The sequence below is a fragment of the Anolis sagrei genome, chromosome 8, assembly GCF_037176765.1.
Source record: "Anolis sagrei isolate rAnoSag1 chromosome 8, rAnoSag1.mat, whole genome shotgun sequence".
Lineage (NCBI taxonomy): Eukaryota > Metazoa > Chordata > Lepidosauria > Squamata > Dactyloidae > Anolis > Anolis sagrei.
The window spans coordinates 27,466,943-27,486,861 of record NC_090028.1 but is presented as its reverse complement, the minus strand read 5'-3'; the positions used below and the strand labels follow the sequence as shown (position 1 = coordinate 27,486,861).

General features: G+C 46.0%; 2 protein-coding genes across 2 annotated transcripts in view; one reads left to right on the top strand and one right to left on the bottom strand.

Moving 5' to 3' along the window:
- Window positions 1-1,475: 1,475 nt before the first annotated feature.
- On the top strand, window positions 1,476-17,568 carry SLC22A31 (solute carrier family 22 member 31). The gene is made up of 9 exons (XM_060788446.2): window positions 1,476-1,814; window positions 4,558-4,661; window positions 4,908-5,062; window positions 6,534-6,702; window positions 8,335-8,465; window positions 8,977-9,079; window positions 11,332-11,546; window positions 11,682-11,793; window positions 17,160-17,568. The coding sequence occupies exons 1-9, from the start codon at window positions 1,476-1,478 to the stop codon at window positions 17,563-17,565; spliced, it is 1,734 nt and encodes a 577-aa protein (XP_060644429.2). The 3' UTR covers window positions 17,566-17,568.
- Window positions 16,951-19,919, bottom strand: part of CDH15 (cadherin 15) — a 32,402-nt gene continuing 29,433 nt past the window's right edge. Inside the window, 1 exon segment of the mRNA XM_060788416.2 lies at window positions 16,951-19,598. Coding sequence (XP_060644399.2) covers window positions 19,401-19,598 — 198 coding nt within the window. The 3' untranslated portion in view covers window positions 16,951-19,400.

Here is a 19,919-nt window from a genome sequence, read left to right as displayed (position 1 = left end):
GCCTTCAACTCCCACCATTCCTAACAGCCTCAGGCCCTTTCCTTTTCCGAGGGAGTTGAAGTCCAAAACACCTGAAGGGCTGAAGTTTTCCCAGGCTTGCTGTACCCCTCTGTGAAAGTTTATGAGACACATATATTATGCATTGTACATATATATTTCCTTCCTTCCCTTCTATTTCTCTTTTCCCTTCCCTGCCTCTCATTCCCTTCTCTTTCCTTCCTTGCTTCTCATTTTCTTTTCCTTCCTTCCTTCTTTCCCTTTTTGCTTCCCTTCTCTTCTTTTTTCTTTCCCTCTTTTCTTTCCTTTTCTCTTCCCTTCCATTCTTTTTTACTTCCCTTCCTTCCCTTCTCCTCCCTTCCTCTTTTCCTTTTCCTCCTTTCCTTTCTTCTTTCCTTCCTTCCTTCTTTTCCTTTTTTGCTTCCCTTCCCTTCTTTTTTCTTTCCCTCTTTTCTTTCCTTTCTTCCCTTTTCTTCTTCCCTTCAATTCTTTTTCCTTCCCTTCCTTCCTTCCTTCCCTTTCCTTCTTCTTCCCTTCCTTCCTTCCTGCCTTCCCTTTTTTTCTTTTCCTCTTTTCCTTTCCTTTCTTCCCTCCCTTTTCCCTTTCCTGTCCTTCCATTCTCTGTTCCTTCCCTTTTTCCTTTCCTTCTTTCTAATTTTTTCTTCCCTTCCCTTCTTTCTTAATTCACTTTTCCCCTTTCCTTTCCTCCCGTTTTCCCTTTTCTTCCTTCTGTCCATCTCATTTCCTTCCTTCTCTCCCCTTTTTCTTCTCTTGCCTCCCTCCCTTCTCATTTTTCCTTTCCTTCTTTTTCCCCTTTTCCCTTTCTTTCCGTTCTCCTCCCCTTTCCTTCCTTTTCTTTCCTTTCTTCTCTTCCTTCCCTTCCCTTCCTTCCCTTTTTCTTTTCCTTCCTACCCTTCCTCCTTTCCTTCACTTTCCTTCCCTTCCCTTTCTTTCCTTCCTTCCCTCACTTCCTTCCCTTTCTCCTTCCCTTTCCTTCCTTCTCTTTCCTTCTTCCCTCCCTCCCTTTCTTCCCTTCTTTCCTCCCTCCCTCCCTTCTTTGCAGGGCGTCCCTTCCCTTCCTCCTTCCCCTTCTACCTTCCTCCCTTCTCCACCTGGCGCACTTCCTTCCCTTCCCATCCCTTCCCTTTTTCTTTTCCTTCCTTCCTTTTCTCCTTTCCTTCCCTTCCCTTCCTCCTTTCACTTCTACCTTCCTCCCTTCTCCACCTGGGCGCCCTTTCTTCCTTCCTTCCTTCCTTCCTTCCTTCCTTCCTTCCTTCCTTCCTTCCTTCCTTCCTTCCTTCCTTCCTTCCTTTCTTCTTTGCAGGGCGTTCCTTCCTTCCTTCCTTCCTCCCTCACAGAGAAGAGGAGGAGGAGGCGGCAGCGGCGTCTGAAGCGGCTCCTATTCCCCTCCTTTTCTGACTTTTCTTCCTTCCCCAACTTTTCCTCCTTCCCTTTCCTTCCCTCCTTTCCCCCCGGCGATGCCCCTGGAGGCCCTCTTGCTTTCCCCCTGGGGAGGGGTCTCGGGGCGGGCCCCCCTCCGCCTGGCCCTGTCCACTGGGCTGCCCCTGGCGCCCCTCTCCGCCGCCTTCTTCGCCGGGGGGCTCCTCCTGCTCGCCCTCCTGGCCCCCCCGCCCCTCGCCTGCCGCCCCCAAGGCGCCCACAACGCCTCCCGCCACCCCTCCTGCCCCTTCCAGGCAGGTGGTGATGAAGGTGGAAGAGGTGGAGGAGGAGGGGGCCCTTCCAACGCCAGCCGGGATCCCCCCTGCCCCCCAACAGGGGACCCCACCCTGCCCCTCCGCACCTCCGTCGTCACCCAGGTGAGTCCCGGGCCCCTGAGCATGTGCAGAGCGCCTCCAAAGCAACCTGGAGCGAGTGCAGGGAGCCCCCGCCAGTCTCCTTAGAGCAGGGTTAGTTTTACCTTAGGGAAAGCCATTAAGGATTAGGGAAAGGGAAACGTTTCCCCTTGACATTGAGACAAGTCAACTTTGGAACTCTGGTGCTCACTTTCTAAGCCAAGGAGCCGGCATTGTCCGCAGACACCTCCAAGGCCATGTGGCCAGCATGACTGCATGGCGTCATACCAGCCTTTCCTTTCTGTTATGTTATTTTGAATTGTTTATTTTACTTGATTGGTTTATTTAATTTATTGTAATGTTATTTCGTTTATGTTGCCGTAATGTATCGCTGGGCTTGGCCTCATATAAGCCACTCCAAGTCCCCTTTGGGGGGGGGGGGGGGATGGTGGCGGGGTATAAATAAAGTTTATTATTATTATTATTATTATTGACACAAAAGCACAGTATGTTACAGCAAACGATATCTATATCCTGGATTTCATATCACAAAATCACAAATCAAACATTTCCCAAGCGTCTAGGACTGTGAGATGTATTATTATTATTATTATTATTATTATTATTATTATTATTGGACACTGTTGCCTCCCCACCCCAGTGGTACTGATTGATCTACTCACATTTGCATGTTTTCAAACTTAGCAGAAGCTGGGGCTAACAGTGGGAGCTCACTCAACTCCCAGGATTCAAATTGCTGACCTTTCGGTTAGCAAGTTCAGCAGCTCAGCGGTGTAATCTGCTGTGCCACCCCAGGGAAAGAGAATCACAATACAAATGCTATCAGTCAATCAGTCAGTCAATCAATTAAGAGCCTCTTTGAGTCTCCTTTAAGAGAAGAGAAGCAGAATACCAATACTATCAATCAATCAATACATTAGAAACCACTTTGATTCTCCTTTAAGAGGACAGAAGTGCAATGCAAATGCTATCAATGTCTTGGAAGCCACTTTGAGTCCCCTTTAAGAGAAGAGAAGCAGGATACAAATCAATCAATCAATCAATCAGTTGGGAGCTGTGTTGTGTCCCCTTTAAGAGAAGAGAAACAGGATACCAATACAATCAATCAATCAATCAATCAAGACTCCTTCCATGACAAAAAGGGAAGAATACAATTCTATCTATCCATCAATGAATGAATGAGGAACCACTTTTAGTCTCCTTTAAGAGAAGAGAAACAGAATACAAATACTATCAATCAGTCAATCAATCAATCATTTGTCTCCCATAAGAGAAGTGCAATACAAATAATATCAGTGAGTGTTGGGAGCTGCATTGAGTCACGTTTAAGAGAAGAATGATATAAATAAAAACATTTGATGGTGAAAATGATCACAATAATAACAATGCAGGTTTAAATCAATAGAAGGAGAAGTGGAACTGGGGATGCTGGGAGTTGTCATCAGGAGAACATGTTTGTTGTGCTGTTAGCTGCTTTGAGTCTCTTTGAAGAGAGAAAAAGATTGTTATTATTATTAGTAATAATATATTAGTAGTAACATTAATAATAATACTAATTATATATGTGTGTGTGTGTGTGAGTGTGTGTGTGTTTATATATATATATATATGCATTAAATATATATAATAATGTGTGTGTATACAGAGAGAGAGAGAGAGCCCCTGGTGGCACAGTGGGCTAAACCACTGAGCTGCTGTACTTGCTGATTGAAAGGTCACTGGTTCAAATCTGAGAAGAGAGGGGTGAGCAGGCGTTGTGCATAGACACCTCCAAGGTCATGTGGCCAGCATGACTGCATGGAGCACCGTTACCTTTCCGCTGAGGCGGTACCTATTGAGTTACTTACATTTGTATGTTTTTGAACAGCTAGGGTGGCAGAAGCTGGGGCTAACAGTGGGAGCTCACCCCACTCCCCGTATTCAAACCTGCGACCTTTCGGTCAGCAGCTCAGCAGGTTAACCCACTCCACCACCAGGGGGGGGGGGTGCGTAGCCGGTTGAGTGTCAGCTGCATTAAGATCACTCTGACCAAAAGATCATGAGTTCGAAGCCAGTCCGGGTTGGAGTGGGTTTCCAACCAATTGTGTGTAGCCTGTTGTCGACCTTTGCAAACCGAAAGACAGCTGTCAAGTAGGAAAATAAGGTACCACCTTAAAGTGTGGGGAGGCTAAATTAACTGATTTATGAGGCCATAAAAGAAGACCCCAGCAAAGCATTCCAGCGGGGAAGCATGCGGGGAATGCGGAAGTGCTTCATCAGCGTCGCAGATGGACGATGAAAGCGACAGCTCCCCTGGCGGCCAGAAAAAAAAAGTTAAATAGCCTCTGTGTATGTCTGTATATGTTTGTATGTCAAAAATTGGCATTGAATGTTTGCCATATATGTGTACACTGTAATCCGCCCTGAGTCCCCTGCAGGGTGAGAAAGGCGGAATATAAAAGCTGTAAGTAAGTAAGTAAGTAAATAAATAAGACACATATATACTTTTAATTAAGTACCTCTCAAGTCCCAGTACTGGGGGGAAATTGAGAGATCGACAAATCATTTTAAGAGGACTACAATTCTCTGCACCTCCTACTGTTGCCTATACTGCCTAAAGGCTGCTGGGAGTTGCAGTGCAATCACACCTGGAAATTTCCACCTTGGATTTGGGAATCCTCAGAGACGAAATAACCAACTAGCACCTGATAGTGTGCTATCCCTTCTGGACCCTCACCATTTTTTCCTTCTCTCCCCCATTTTGCAGTGGGGCTTGGTCTGCTCCGACCACTGGAAGGTCCCCTTGGAACAAGCCACCTTCCTCCTGGGGTGGATCCTTGGCTACCTGAGCTTTGGTTCGACTTGCGACAGGTAGGAAATGCTTTGATGGATGTGTCTATGCCAGGCATGGGCCAACTTTGGCCCTCCCTCCAGGTGTTTTGGACTTCAACTCCCACAATTCCTAACAGCCGATAGGCTGTTAGGAATTGTGGGAGTTGAAGTCCAAAACACCTGGAGGGAGGGTCAAAGTTGACCTATGCCTGTAGATTAAATGCAATTTGACTCTTAAAGGGCCAGAATGCCATTTCTGATTTTTCCTCCCTCCCGATCCATTAGGTTCGGACGCCGGACCGCCTTCGTCACCTCCTTCATTCTCTCTGTCCCGCTGGGCTTCGCAGTCTCTTTGGCCACAAGTTACGCCATGTTTGCTCTCACTCACCTGCTCTTTGGGGCAACCTTGGCCGGCGCCTTCCTCTCCCTCTACGTTGCCAGTGAGTACCACCCCAAGAGTGTGATGCAGCAGCTAAAATGGCCAATGCGATTCTAGGCTGCATCCAAAGGAGTCTAATGTCTGGGTGGAGGAAACAAATAAGAGCTATGGCTTGACAGTAGTAAAGATATATGATTGAACATGAGCCAAGAGCGTGATGCAGCCTGCTCGGCAGAAAGAGAGTGGGCTGGATGACCCTTGGGGTCCCTTCCAACTTTAGGAATCTATGATTCTGTAGCAGGTATGGGCAAACCCAGGCCCAGGGGCCAAATGTGGTCCCTTGGGCTCTTTTTTCAGGCCTTCCTCTCTCTCACTGTCCTATCCTCCCTTCCTTCTCTCTTTCCTTCCTCCTCTCTTACTCCTTCCTCCTTCCCTCTCTTTTGTCTTTTCTTCCTTCTCTCCTTCCTCCCTCTTTCCTCTTCCATCGACCTTCCTTCCTTCCCTCTTTCCTCCCTCTCTCCTTCTTTTTCATTCCTTCCCTTTTGTCTTTCCTTCCTTCTGTCTTTCCTTTATCCTTCCTTCCATCCTTCTCTTCCCCACTTCTTTATCTTTTCCCTTCCCTCCCTCCCTCCCTTCTTTCTTTCCTTCTCTTTTTCTTCCTTCCTTTCCTTTTGTCTTTCCTTCCTTCCCTCTTTTCTCCCTCCTTCCCGCCCACCCTTTTGTCCTTCTTTCCTTTCCCCTTCCTTCCTTCCTTCCTTCCTTCCTTCCTTCCTTCCTTCCTTCCTTCCTTCCTTCCTTCCTTCCCTTTTGGCTTTCCTTCCTTCTCTCTTTTCTTTATCCTTCCCTTCCTTCATTCATTCCTTCCATCCTTCCTTCTATCTTTCCTTCCTCCTTCACTCCCTTCCTTCCATCCATCACGAGGCAGCCAGTCCTCCTAGCAGGGAGTGCTAGCATGCGGCCCTTAAGTTAGAAAGTTTGTCCAGGCCTGTTCTATAGCTTCATTGTGCCATGAAGCTTCAAATGTCTATGAGGCTGAATGGCTGTCTGTTGAGGGGGATCAGATTGTGTCTTTCTGCCTGATAGAATAGGGTTGGACTGGATGACATTTGGGGGTCTCTTCCAACTCTAGGATTCTATGGAAGTCTTTTAACAAGAGGCTGGATGTTGGGAGGAATCAGATAGTGTCTTCTTGTCTGGCAGAAAGGGGTTGGATTGGATGGCCTTTAGGGATCCCTTCCCACTCTAGGATTCTATAATGCTATAGCCTTATTCTCTATGAAGCTTTGGATGTCTATGACTCTGGATGGCCATCTATCAGGAGGGATCAGATTGTGCCTATCTGCCTGAAAGAATAGGGTTGGACTAGATGACTTTTGGGGGTCCCTTCTAACTCTAGGATTCTATCCCTGAGTGCTATTTGCAGAGTTGTTGCACCTCTGTTGTTTCCATTTGTAAAACATGGGGGGAAAGTGTAATAGCTTTGGGTGCCTTTGCCCGGAGGCTTTGAGGCTTCCCCTCTGCTTCTCGCTCAGGGCTGGAGCTGTGTGGGCCTCCGCACCGGCTGACGGTCACCATGTTGTCCAGCTTCTTCTGGGTGGCCGGAGAGCTGCTCCTGCCCGGTCTGGCTGTGGCCTGCAAGGAATGGCGCCTCCTGCAAGCGGCAATCACACTGACCCTGGCCCTGATGGCACTCTGCTGGTGGTGAGTTTGGCCCCCAAAACCCTGGGGATCCCAATGGGTAGAGATGGAAGAGACCCCAGGCTTTGAAAGCACATTGTCCAAGAGTCCTTTTAAGCACAGGCTGGATGGGCATCTGCCAGGAGGGCTTGGGTTGTGCCTTCCCTGCCTAGCAGAAGGAGTTGGATTGGATGACTCTTGGAGTCTCTTCTCACTCTTGGGCCCTAGGACACCATGGATGGGAAGCATGGCAAGCAGCATTGGCAAAATCAATGTGCTATGCCATCTTGGCCTCAAGCAGAAACCCCCAGCCATGTTGTCTTGGAATTGTTACCATACACTTGGCAGGGGAATGCCCCAGCTGTAAGAGCCTTCATATTGGAGAAGGAAGGATGGAAGAAAGGAGAGAAGGAATGAAGGAAAGAAGGAAGGAAGGAAAGAAGGAAGGAAGGAAAGAAGGAAGGAAGGAAGGAGGTGGGAAGAAAGGAAGAAGCAAAGGAGGAAGGGAGGGAAAGAAGGAGAGAAGAAAGGAAGGAGGGAGGGAAGGAAAGGAGGGTGGGAAGGAAGGAAGGAGAAAAGAAAGGAAGGAGCAAAGAAGGAGCGAAGGAAGGGGTGAAGGAAGGAAAGATGGAAGAAGAGGAAAAGGAAGGAAGGAAGGGATAGATGGAGGGAGGAGAGAAAGAAGGAAGAAAAATGGAAAGAAGGTGGGAAGAAAAGAATGAGCAAGGGAGGGAGGGAGGGAGGGAAAGAAAGAAAGAGGGAAGAAAGGGTGGGAAGGAAGGCGAGAAAGAAAGGAAGAAAAGGAGGAAGAAGGAGGGAAGAAGGGAAGGAGAGAAAGAAAGAAGGAGGGAAGGGCAAAGGAAGGAAGGATGTGAGGGAGGGATGAAAGAAGGAGTGAAAGAAGGAAGGAGGAAAGAAGATGGGATGAAAGGAAGGAGCCATTGAGGGAGGGAAAGAAAGAGAGGGAGGGAGGGAGGGAAGGAAGGAAGGAAGGAAGGAAGGAAGGAAGGAAGGAAGGAAGGAAGGAAGGAAGGAGGGAGGGAGGGGGGAGGTAAGGAAGAGAGGGTGGAATGGAAGGATAGAAAGAAGGAAGAAAAGAAGGAAGAAGGAGAGAACAAAGGAAAGGAGAGAAAGGAAGGAAGGAGGGAAAGAAAGGAAGGAGCAAAGAAGGCTAGGAGGGAAGGAAGGGGCAAAGGAAGGAAGGAAGGAAGGAGAGAAAGAAAGAAGGAAAGGAGTGGAAGGAGTGCAGGAAGAAGGAAGGCAAAGAAGGGAGAGTGGGAAGGATGGAGAGAAGAAAGGAAGAAAGAAAAGGAACTTGCAAGGCTGCTCTGCCAGTTTTCCCAGCAACAACACTACAATTACGAAGGATCCGCTTGGCTAACCAGTCCCTTCCTCAGCCCTTTGGGAGGGAGGCCTTGGCTAAAGTGGCGCTCAAGTGGCGCTGAGCAAACAAACCCTCTTTGCTGGAGCACCACCACCTTGATGCTCAAGGACTTGGGGAGGAGGAAGGGCCATGCCCAACCCAGCCCTGGCAAACAGGCCTCTTCCCATGGCTTCCTCTTGGCGCAAATGCAAGGAAAGGGCTGGGTGGGAAGGAGACACATTTTCTTTGTTCAAGGTACCATTATTGTTGTTGTCTGATCATTATTGGTGCAGGTGCCCATCACTGTTCCCGGAGTCGGCCCGCTGGCTGCTGGCCACCCACCAAACGGAGAAAGGCAAGGCAGCCCTGCGCAGCTTAGCCGAGAGCAATGGGGTCCAAATAGAAGAGGAGCAACTCTTTGCAGGTGGGCTCTCAAAGGTCAAAGGGATGACCCTGGCATTGCAACATGACCCTTTGGCATCCCTTGCTTTGTGACGATCTCTTCTCTCCTCCATTTCCAATTACTGTATATCCAGAACCAATACATTCAGCATTGAGCCGTTGCAGTTCAAGTGGTGCCAAACTGCACCCGTTCTCCAGTGTACATGCACTTAGAGAAGGCTCAAGACCTTGCAAAACGACAGCACCCAAAATCCCATAGCATTGAGCCATGGTAATGTAGATACGCTTCTGTTTGCTGCAAGCCACTCTTCGTCATAGTGTCTCTTTGGAGATATTTGTGATTGTGAGGTTTCTCCCCATGGATAGTTTGTGCCATGTCCTGTCAACAATGCTTCCTTTTGGCATCCCTTCGACCCTTTCGTAAGGAAAGATGCCTTGATGCAATCTCTGCTGTGATGCAATCTCCGTCTCGGTTGAGCCAAAGCACCTGTGTGTTTTGTGCCAAAGTGACGTCCGTTTTGTTCTCTCCTTAGAACTGGACAACCTGTCTGAAGGGGAACCCAAGTACAGCAGCGTCTGGAAGGTGTTTTGCACTCGGGTCGTGTGGAAGAACAGCCTCATCCTGGGATTCACAACGTAAGAAAGACCCCAGGAAGGGCGGGAAACCCTTTGCTGTTCTCTAGTAGTAGTAGTGGTGGTGGTGGTAGTAGTAATCTGTATGTGTGTATGTAGTAGAGGTGTTCCCTTACACAGACAGTCTCCTGCCTCCACAAACAGTGATGAGGAACCACCTAAAGCCTCCCTCCAAGGACATTTCAGGTTACAGTGACTTACTTACGCGATCCCTCGTTGGCCAAGTAGGATAGTCTTCCAGGATCAGTGTACTGTCAGTGGGTCCGTAGGTGACTGTGGAGACCTCTTCTTGACCTGCATCTTCTCCCGCAGTGAGGGCATTGGTTTCCAGGTGGAAGGCGGTCCTGGTCGGGGTTGGCTTGATGCACCTTCCTCTTGGCACATTTCTCTCTTTTGCCTGCCATTCGTGCCTCTTCAAATTCTACAACACTGCTGGTCACAGCTGACCTCTAGCTGGAGCACTCAAGAGCCAGGGCTTCCCAGTTCTCGGTGTCTATGCCAGAGTTTTTAAGGTTGGCTTTGAGCCCATCTTTCAATCTCTTTTCCTGTCCTCCAACATTCCGTTTTCCATTCTTGAGTTCGGAGTAGAGCAACTGCTTTGGGAGATCGTGGTCGGGCATCCAGACAACATGGCCGGTCCAGCGGAGTTGATGGCAGAGGACCATCACTTCAATCCTGGTGGTCTTTGCTTCTCCCAGCACACGGACATTTGTCCACCTGTCTTCCCAAGAGATTTGCAGGATTTTCTGGAGGCAGTGCTGACGGAATCATTCCAGGAGTTGCATGTGATGTCTGTAGATAGTCCATGTCTCATAGGCGTGTAGCAGGGTTGGGAGGACAATAGCTTTATAGGCAAGCCCCTTGGTCTCCCTACTGATGTCCCGGTACTCAAACACTCTCTGCTTCATTCAGAAAAAAGCTGCACTCGCAGAGCTCAGGTTGTGTTGAGTTTTGGTAGAGGATGGACCAGGGATAATGGGAATTTCAGTATCTTCACTCACTTCCAGAAATCCATGTGACCCAAATAAATGATGCATTTATTGACACACTGACTCCCTATGAAGCATTTTATGTCCTGGTGAGGGTTGGAGGAGGATAGACCACAGATGATAGGATTTGCAGTACTTTCACCCACTTCCGCAGACCACTGAGACCCCCACAAATGACGGCTCTGGACCAAACTTGGAACACAAATCCCCATGACCAACAGAACAAACTGGAGGTGTTTGTGGGGGGACCAACCCACCTGCATGGGAGTTGTAGTTCAACCTGCATTCAGAGCACTCTGAACCCCATCAATGATGGATCTGGACCAAACATGGCACACAGAACCCTGCTGACCATACAACATACTGGAAGAGTTTGAGGGAGGGCTAACCCACCCAAGTGAGAGTTGTAGTTCACCCTGCACTCAGAGAGTATTCTGAAGCTCCCAATGGCAGTTCTGGAACTCACATGGCACACAGAACCCTGGTGGCCAACAGAACAGACTGGAGGGGCTGGGGTGGGAATGACCCACCTACGTGGGAGTTGTAGTTCACCCTGCATCCAGTGCACTCTGAACCTCATCAATGATGGGCCTAGACCAAACTTGAAACACAAATCCCCATGACCAACAGAACATACTGGAAGTGTTTGTGGGGGGACCAACCCACCTGCATGGAAGTTGTAGTTCAACCTCCATTCAGAGCACTCTGAACCCCATCAATGACGGATCTGGACCAAACTTGGCACACAGACCCAACATGCCCAACTGTGAATACGGGCGGATTTGTCACAAAAATTTAATATGCAGATTTGATAAATGTGGATTTAATAATGATGTGTGGGAATGAATGTAGGAAGTTGTATGTGTGGAGTTAATAATTTTGGAAACACCAGTATAATATTAAGGCCCGCAATGACTAAAGCTTCTTGCTGGAGTATAATTAAAAGTTGCTAATGAGAAATGAAAAGTAAACTCTGATAAGAACTGGGACTGTTATAGCAGAAACGTTTGCAACATTCTTTATGTTAAAGACAGACTAAAGCTTCTTGCCGGACTATAATTAAAAGTTGCTAATGAGAAATGAAAAGTGGGACAGTGATAACAGAAATGTTTGCAACATTCCTTATGTTAAGAAGGACATTTACCAGTGCAAGATGATATATTTGTGGGGGGGGGGGGGGGTCGCATTCACCAATGTAAGATGATAGATGTTGGCCATTGTGACCTCTTCAAGGCTTCAACGCTGACCCCTATATCCCTTCTGCAGGTTCATTGGGAGCGGGATCCGGCACTCCTTCACTCGCAACCTGGCCCCTTTTGGCCCCCGCTTCTACTTCCCCTACTTCCTGCCGGCCGTGAGTGAGGCCCTGGCCCTGCTCTTCCTCTGCCTGGCCGTTGACCGCTTTGGCCGCAGGGCTGCCCTGCTCTTCGGCACCATCCTGACCGGGGTCTCCTCGCTGCTGCTGCTGGCCCTGACCCAGTGTAAGGCCATATAAGACAGAGGTTGGGCTTCTCAGGGGGAGAAGCCGAGGCCATGCTCCTGTGACACACTATTTGGGGGGCAGTTGACCTGTTTTTCGTCCCAACTCTCTCTTCCTTCCGCTCCCCCTTTTCCAGATCTGAAGTCCTGGCTGGTGCTCTCCTTCTCCGTCTTGGGACTTCTGGCTTCTCAAGCCGTCTCTGCCCTCAGCGTTCTCTTCGCCGGTGAGGTTCTGCCCACCGTGGTCAGGTATTATTATTATTATTATTATTAATTCTATTTTACATTTTTATGTTATTTCAATGTTTATGTTTTACTTTTATTTAATTTCATGGAGCCCCGGTGGCGCAGTGGGTTAAACCCCCGTGCCGGCAGGACTGAAGACTGACAGGTCGCAGGTTCGAGTCCGGGGAGAGGCGGATGAGCTCCCTCTATCAGCTCCAGCTCCTCATGCGGGGACATGAGAGAAGCCTCCCACAAGGATGATAAAACATCAAAAAATCATCCAGGCGTCCCCTGGGCAACGTCCTTGCAGACGGCTAATTCTCTCACACCAGAAGCGACTTGCAGTTTCTCAAGTCGCTCCTGACATTACCAAAAAAAAAAAATTAATTTCATAATAATTTTGTCATTTTTATTTGCGACTTTAACATTGTTTTTATTTCAGTTTGTTTTTTTATTTAGTATTACTTTTATTTTGTTAGTTTAATATTATTATTTATTTCATTTCATTATTTTATTTATTTGCTATTTTATTTGCAATTTATTTTTATTTATTTTTGCTACTTATTATATTTGTTATTTGAGTATTATTTTAATTAATATTTGTGGTCTTATTTTATTTATTTTTATTTGCTCTATGATTTGTAAATTTAATATTATTATTTTAATTTGTTAATTTTTTATTTGTGATTTTAACATGATTCTCATTTTTCCTCTTATTACTTTATTTTAATTTATTGTATTTATTCCAATATTATTTTAATTCATTATTTTATTTTATTTTAATTTCTTATTTTCTCATTTTATGTTATTTTATTTATTTTCATTTCTCATTTCCATCATTTTATTCATTATTTTAACGTTATTTTAATTTTCACTTGTCATTTTATTTTATTATCTATTTTATTTTCCATTTCACTGTATTATTTATTTTCATTTCCCATTTTTGGTTATTATAACATTGTTTTAATTTTCATTTATTTTATTTTATCATTTATTTACTTATTTTACTTTTCATTTTATTATTTCATTTGTTTTCATTTCTAACTTTATTTGTTATGTTCACATTATTTTAATTTTCATTTCTTATTTATTTTTATTTCTTCTTTCAGCTCACATTTTTTATTTAATTTAATTTAATTTCTTCTTCAATTCTTTTATTCTTATTTTAATTTTCTTATGTTATTTTATTTTATAATCTACTTTATTTTTCATTTTCTCATTTTATGTTATTGTTTTATTTTCATTTCTCATTTTATTCATTAACGTTATTTTAATTTGTTATTTTATTATCTATTTTATTTGTTTTATTGTTTCATTTATTTTCATTTTTGGTTATTTTAACATTATTTTCATTTATTTTATTTTATCGTTTATTTACTTATTTTATTTCTCATTTTATTATTTCATTTGTTTCCATTTCTAATTTTATTTGTTATGTTCACAATATTTTAATTTGCATTTCTCATTTTGTCGTATTATTTAGTTTTAATTCTTCTTTTAGCTCACATTTTTTATTTTATTATTTTATTTTATTTCTTCTTTCATTTCTTATTTTATTCTTATTCTGATGAATTATTTATTATAATCACTTTTCAATTATTATTTTTATTATTATTGATTTAAATCATTATGTTATTACTACTACTAGTAGTAGCATTAGCATGATATTAAATAAATATAATATACCCCACTTTCCTCTCTAAAACCCAGACATTGGCAAACTTGGGCCCTCCATGTGTTTTGGACTTCAACTCCCACAATTCCTAACAGCCTCAGGACCTTTCTTTTTCCCCTTCAGCCGCTTAGCGGCTGAAGGGGAAAAAGAAAGGTCCTGAGGCTGTTAGGAATTGTGGGAGTTGAAGTCCAAAACACATGGAGGGCCCAAGTTTGCCCATGCCTGCTTAAACCAGATTCTCCGCAAGTCACAACATTAGAACCCATACAATTAAAAACCTACATTATAAATAGAACCCAACCTGGAAGTGTTCAAACAAATCACATAAAATGATAAGAGAGGGTGTGCAGCCGTACCTCTCTTTATGGCTGTCAGTTCATTTAATTTAATTCAGTTCATTTAATTCTTTACTTTTAATGATAATGTACCAAAACTTCCCAATCACATCAAAAAAAGGGACGAAATAAAAGCTCTCAGGAAAGCAAAAGTCTAAGGCACGGAAACATAAAAACAATAGGATTTATACAGGCTTTGGTAGAGAGGCATTCGAAGCAACCATGGCATGATCTTTCTGCTTGCTCTGGATGATGGGAGTTGTAGTTTTCTCTCAAAAAGAACAATTGGAGAAACTTAAGAGTCCAGGCACACATTCCTTCTTTTGACAAGTCTGTGGAGCAGAACGTCTAAGGCATTGATGTTGCTGAAAACATACAAATACAAGGAATTTTACAAGTTTTGGAAGGGCATTTTGCATCAAATGGTCTTTATGGTTGTCCTATATTGTGGGAGTTGTAGTTTCCCCCTGCAAAGAAACTTCCTTGGAAAGATTGGAGGGTCTGAAGAGTCCTGATGTTAAAGGAACGACGCGTGTCTTTCTTTGACAAGTCTGCGGATCAGAAAGTCTAAGGCACTGAGGTTGGCTGATACACAGCATACAAGGAATTGTACATGTTTTGGAAGGCCATTTGGGGTTGCTCTGGGTTGTGGGAGTTGTAGTTTTCCCCCAAAAGAGACTTCCTTGGAAAGATTGGAAGGCCTTAAGACTCGAGGCATTTAAAGAGTGTCGTTGCCTTTTTTTTTTTTTAACTACAGGCTACTATGGAAGGGTAGAAACAGTTTGCAGACAGGAAAAAGGCTAAGCACTAGGCTTGGTTGATCCACAAAAAAATGGTTCAAAACTCGTTTCGGATGGTGGTTCGATTCTAAAGTCAATTCCGATTTTCCCAGAAAAAGTGTTCAAAACTTTTTGAAACTTCGGAGACTTCCAAATCCTTTTGTTAATGGTTTGAAAGTGTTATTTCCTCTTTCATTGGGTGGCCTTTACTTTGAAAGTAGTTGTTTTACTCCAGAAGCGGGGAAAAGCAAGCAGAGGAAATTCCTTTCTTCTCTGGCTTTAAAACTGGCTTTTCTGGCTTGAGGCAAGGCCAGGGACCAGAAGCGGGGGAAAGCAAGCAGAGGAGCAAGCTTGTTTTCTGCTTCCTTGGAGACTAGGATGCAGAACAATGGCTTCAAACTACAAGAAAGGAGATTCCATCTGAACACGAGGAAGAACTTCCTGACTGTGAGAGCCGTTCAGCAGTGGAACTCTCTGCCCTGGAGTGTGGTGGAAGCTCCTTCTTTGGAAGCTTTTAAACAGAGGCTGGATGGGGTGATTTGATCTGTCAGGGGTGATTTGAATGCAATATTCCTGCTTCTTGGCAGATTGGGGTTGGACTGGCTGGCCCATGAGGTCTCTTCCAACTCTTTGATTCTATGATTCTATGAGGAAATTTCTTTCTTCTCTGGCTTTAAAACTGGCTTCTCTGGCTTGAGGCAAGGCCAGGGACCAGAAGCGGGGAAAAGCAAGCAGAGGAAATTCCTTTGGCTTCTCTGGCTTTAAGACTGGCTTCTCTGGCTTGAGGCAGGCCAGGGATCAGAAGCAGGGAAAAGCAAAAGGAGGAAATTCCTTCCTTCTCTGGTTCAAAATTGGTTTCTCTGGCTTTAAGACTGGCTTCTCTGGCTTGAGGCAGACCAGGGATCAGAAGCAGGGAAAAGCAAGCAGAGGCAATTCCTTCCTTCTCTGGTTTAAAACTGGCTTCTCTGGCTTGAGCTGAGGCCAAGGACCAGAAGTGGGGAATAGCAAGCGGAGGAAATTCCTTCCTTCTCTGGTTTAAAATTGGCTTCTCTGTCTTGACCCAAGGCCAGGAAATTCCTTCCTTCTCTGATTTAAAACCAACTTCTCTGGCTTTAAAACTGGCTTCTCTGGCTTGAGCAGAGGTCAGGTATCAGAAGCGGGGAAAAGCTTAATCATTTCCGACTCACTTCATGAGTTGGAACAAAAATGGCGGAAAAAGCATCATAAGAGAAAAAGGACTTCCAGTTTTTTAAAAAACTTCGAAATTGCTTCAAAAAGGTAATTTTCCTGACTTTATTCTGAATTACAAAGATTCCGACGGTACCTAACAATGCCTACAAAGCACTCTAATTTCTAGGTGGGGTGTACTTATTCACCAAATTTCTAAAAACTGTACAGCCATCTTAAAAAACAACTGGCCCCTAAGTTTGTTGGGCCTTTCCCCATATTAGAGATAATTAACCCAGTCACAGTATGGCTCAAACCTTCTCATAGCTTAAAACAAATACATCCAGTCTTTCATTGCAGTCTTATCAAACCAGCCTGCAAGGAATGGCAGTGGGAGAGGGAAGTACCTATCTCCAATCCTATTCTAGTGGATGGGCAAAATCATTTTGAGGTGAAAGAAATTCTGGACTCTAGGACTCGGTATTTGTTTAGATGGAAACATTTTGCTCAACCAGAATGAGTGCAGATGGCATTCCATCAAAATTACCTAGTTAAACCATGGTGAGGAACCTGTGAAAGTATATGTACAATGACTTGGATTTCAGTTTGTGTTGTTAATTTTTGTGGGTTTTTTGGGGGCTATAGAGCCATGTTCTAGAGGCATTTCTCCTGACATTTCGCCTGCATCTATGGCAAGCATCATACCTCTGAGGATGCTTGCCATAGATGCAGGCGAAACGTCAGGAGAAATGCCTCTAGAACATGGCTCTATAGCCCGAAAAAACCCACAAGAACCTAGTGATTCCAGCCATGAAAGCCTTCGATAATACGTTGTTAATTTTCTTTTTGTTTTGCGATTTCACTGGTTTTTGTTTTTTTTTTGTGGGGAGATAAGTCATGACCTCCTTTCCTGGTGTTGTGGGGAACCATGAAAGTAGGCCATGCCTTGGCCTGTAGCTCAATTGAGAGGGTTTCCATGGAAACGGGGCTGTGAAGGGGAGGGCCAAAGTGAGATGGAAGCCAACTGTCAGATGGAACTTTGCTTGTAACCGTACTGTATGCTTTAAGAAATAAAGCCCTTCCCATCTGTCTGTGAGGTAATTTCTTCTCTAGAAAACTCCAGATCACAACAAAGAGAGACACATTTCTTCCTTTGATAGGTTAGTGGATTGGAAAGTCTAAGGCACTGAAGTTGGATGAAGCATACAAACAAAAGGGACATTGCCAGCTTTGGAAGGGCCTTTATGGTTTCCCTATTTTGTGGGAGTTGTAGTTTCCCCCTACAAAAAAGTTTGGAAGAGTTGTAGAGTCTTTTAAGAAGAAAAGGGGTGTCCTTCCCTGCTTTGCCTAGCCTGCAGGGTTTGACCCCCAAACAGCCACCTCTTGATTGTCCTGAGTTCGAATCTTACCCCTTCCTTTTCCCGTTTTTCACAGGGGGGCCGGGCTGGGCCTGATTCTGGCGGCTGGAGCGGTGGGCTCGCTGTCCACTCCACTGCTGGACATCCACGACAGCCGGGGCTTCTTCCTGCACCACGTGGTCTTCGCCTCCTTCGCCATCCTCTCTGTCCTCAGCATTATGCTCCTGCCGGAGACCACCTTGAAGCCCCTGCCGGACTCCTTGCGGGACGGAGAGGAACAACGGCGGCCACCGCTCTTCCGGCCCCGGCGCCGCTCCGGGCGGCAGGACCACTTGCCTTTGCTCTCAGCCCGCTCCGGGGAGCACCACCACCCCTACGGCCCTGAGAGCTATGCCCGGCTGGTCACGGCCACACAAAAAATGCAGCTCGGAAGCGCTCGGCCAGCCGTGACCTCAGAGCCGGTCCCCAAGCAGGAATTGTAGAAGCCAGCGGACCTGATGGGACCACGGGGCACTCAGAAAGGAAAGAAAGCCCTACAAGCAGGGGCAAGGGAAGGGGAATTTGGGGGTCACTGATCCCAAGAGGTGTCCACAGGAGCCACAGACCCGCACTTCCCCCTTGTTCAGCTTCCATTTCTTTTGCCTTTTACAGGGAAAAAGTAGTCGGATTCTGTATCTTTTGGACCCTGGTGCCATTTGTATAGTAGCCTCTGAATAAAACTGTGGGCCACCTTTGTAATTCAGTGGCTCTTTCTTTCACCGATTTTAGTTCTGCCTCTCTCCAGGTGACCCTACGAACCCTCATAGACTCCAATGGCTCCCAATGGACTCCCATGGATGCCAATGGCCTCCTTGGTAATTCTAATGGTTCTGTAAATACCTATAGATGCCAATGGTCCTTTGGACACCCATAGATGCCAATAAATTCCTACCCAATGTGCCAGTGACCACCCATAGACACTAATGGTCCTATGAACGGCCAAAAACGCCAGTGCCCTCATGACCAATGGGCCGGTGAACACACATAGATGCCAATGGCCGCCTTGGCAATGCACCCAGGAATCCCCATAGGTGCCTATGGTCCTATGAACCACCATAGATATCAATGGTCCTTTGGACACCCATAGATGCCAATGACATAGATGCCAATGGCCTCATGAACAATGGGCTGATGAGCAACCATAGACGCCAATGGTCTCCTTTCCAACATGACTATGAACCCACATAGATACCAATGATCCTATGAACACCCATAGACACCAATGGTCTCCTTGGCAGTGCACCCAGGAATCCCCATAGGCGCCAATGGTCCTATGAACCACCATAGATATCAATGGCCTCATGACCAATGGGCTGAGGGGCACCCATAGACACCAATGGCCTCCTTTCCAACATGCCTGTGAACCCCTATAGACACCAATGGCCTTGGTAGTGTACCCAGGAATCCCCATAGGCGCCAATGGTCCTATGAACTGCCATAGACATCAATGACCTCATGACCAATGGACTCATGAGCAACCATAGACACCAATGGCCTCCTTTCCAACATGCCTAAACCCCCATAGATGGCAATGGTCCTATGAACATCCATAGACGCCAATGGCATCCTTGGCAGTGCACCCAGGGAATCCCCATAGGTGCCAATGGTTCTATGAACCACCATAGACATCAATGGCCTCAGGAACAATGGGCTGATGAGCACCCACAGACACCAATAGTCGCCTTTCCAACATGCCTATGAACCCCCATAGACATCAAAGGTCCTATGAACACCCATAGATGCCAATGACCTCCTTAACATTATGTCTATGAATCCCCATAGACACCAATAGTCCTATGAAGCCCCATAGATGTCAATGGTCTCCTTGCTTGTGTACCTGTAAAGTCCCATAGATGCCTGAGAGGGTGTGGCCTTGTTTGAGTCACACTCTCTCAGCCTCAGCAGAAAGCAAAGCAAATCTTTTTTCCTCCCAGCAAATCCTGTGGTGCAAAGCACACTGGCTTGACATCACCTTCCCTTGCCCTCCAAGGGTCCGGGTCATCTGTCTTCCAGGAAATGGGTCAGGTTTCTCAGTCTTTCTAGTCCATATGTCAGTGTTGTGACCCATTTCGGGGAGGTCTTGATAGACTTGTTTCGGTAGGAACTGACGGAAGGCTCACCTGCCTGTAATGTCTGCTGCAGTGGGGAAAGGTACCAATTTGGGCTGGAAACCAAAAAGGGAGCCAGGTGCCAAATGTCCAGTTGTGAGAGTGCAGAACCTTTCTTGGTCAGCCTCCTCTCCCTTGCCCCCCACCCCCTTCCAGCCCTTTGGGCCCCCCTAATTGCCATAGAGCTCCGCCAGGCGCCGGAAGCGAGGCCCCCAGTCGTTGAGGTAGTCGTAGTCCTGGTCCTCATCGGCCAAGCTCGAGAGGATGGAGCTGAGGGAGCCTCCAGCCGATCCGTCCCCTTCGAAGTCGTAGATGAGTGCCGTGTCGTAAGGGGGGATGCTGGGGTCTGAGTCGGCCGCCTCCAGGCCCTGAGATTGGACAAAGAGACACAAGAAACACTCGTAAAGGCTGTTCTGGTGGCTGCCCATCAGGCCTATTTTGAATATCCTCTCACTGTCATCGAAGTGTGGAAGGCAACCCAGAGGTCATCTATTTTTCGGGTATCTGTGTGGTGAAAGCAGGATAGACTGGATGGCCTTTGGGGATTCCTTCCTCCAGCGAAACATGAGCCAATGATGTCATGCAGCTGCTTAAAAACAGAATGTGATTATATTTTCCTGCCTGACAGAATAGCATTGGACTGGATGGCCTTTGGGGGCCTCTTCCACCAGCTAAACATGAGCCCATGA

What these genes read in the sequence shown, in the direction of transcription:
- SLC22A31 (XM_060788446.2), top strand. Translation starts at nt 1,476, where the DNA reads ATGCCCCTGGAGGCCCTCTTGCTTTCCCCCTGGGGAGGGGTCTCGGGG. An exon ending in GCTGCTGGCCCTGACCCAGT is followed by an intron (nt 11,547 to 11,681) that starts GTAAGGCCATAT and finishes CCCCTTTTCCAG; the next exon opens with ATCTGAAGTCCTGGCTGGTG. An exon ending in GTTCTGCCCACCGTGGTCAG is followed by an intron (nt 11,794 to 17,159) that starts GTATTATTATTA and finishes CGTTTTTCACAG; the next exon opens with GGGGGCCGGGCTGGGCCTGA.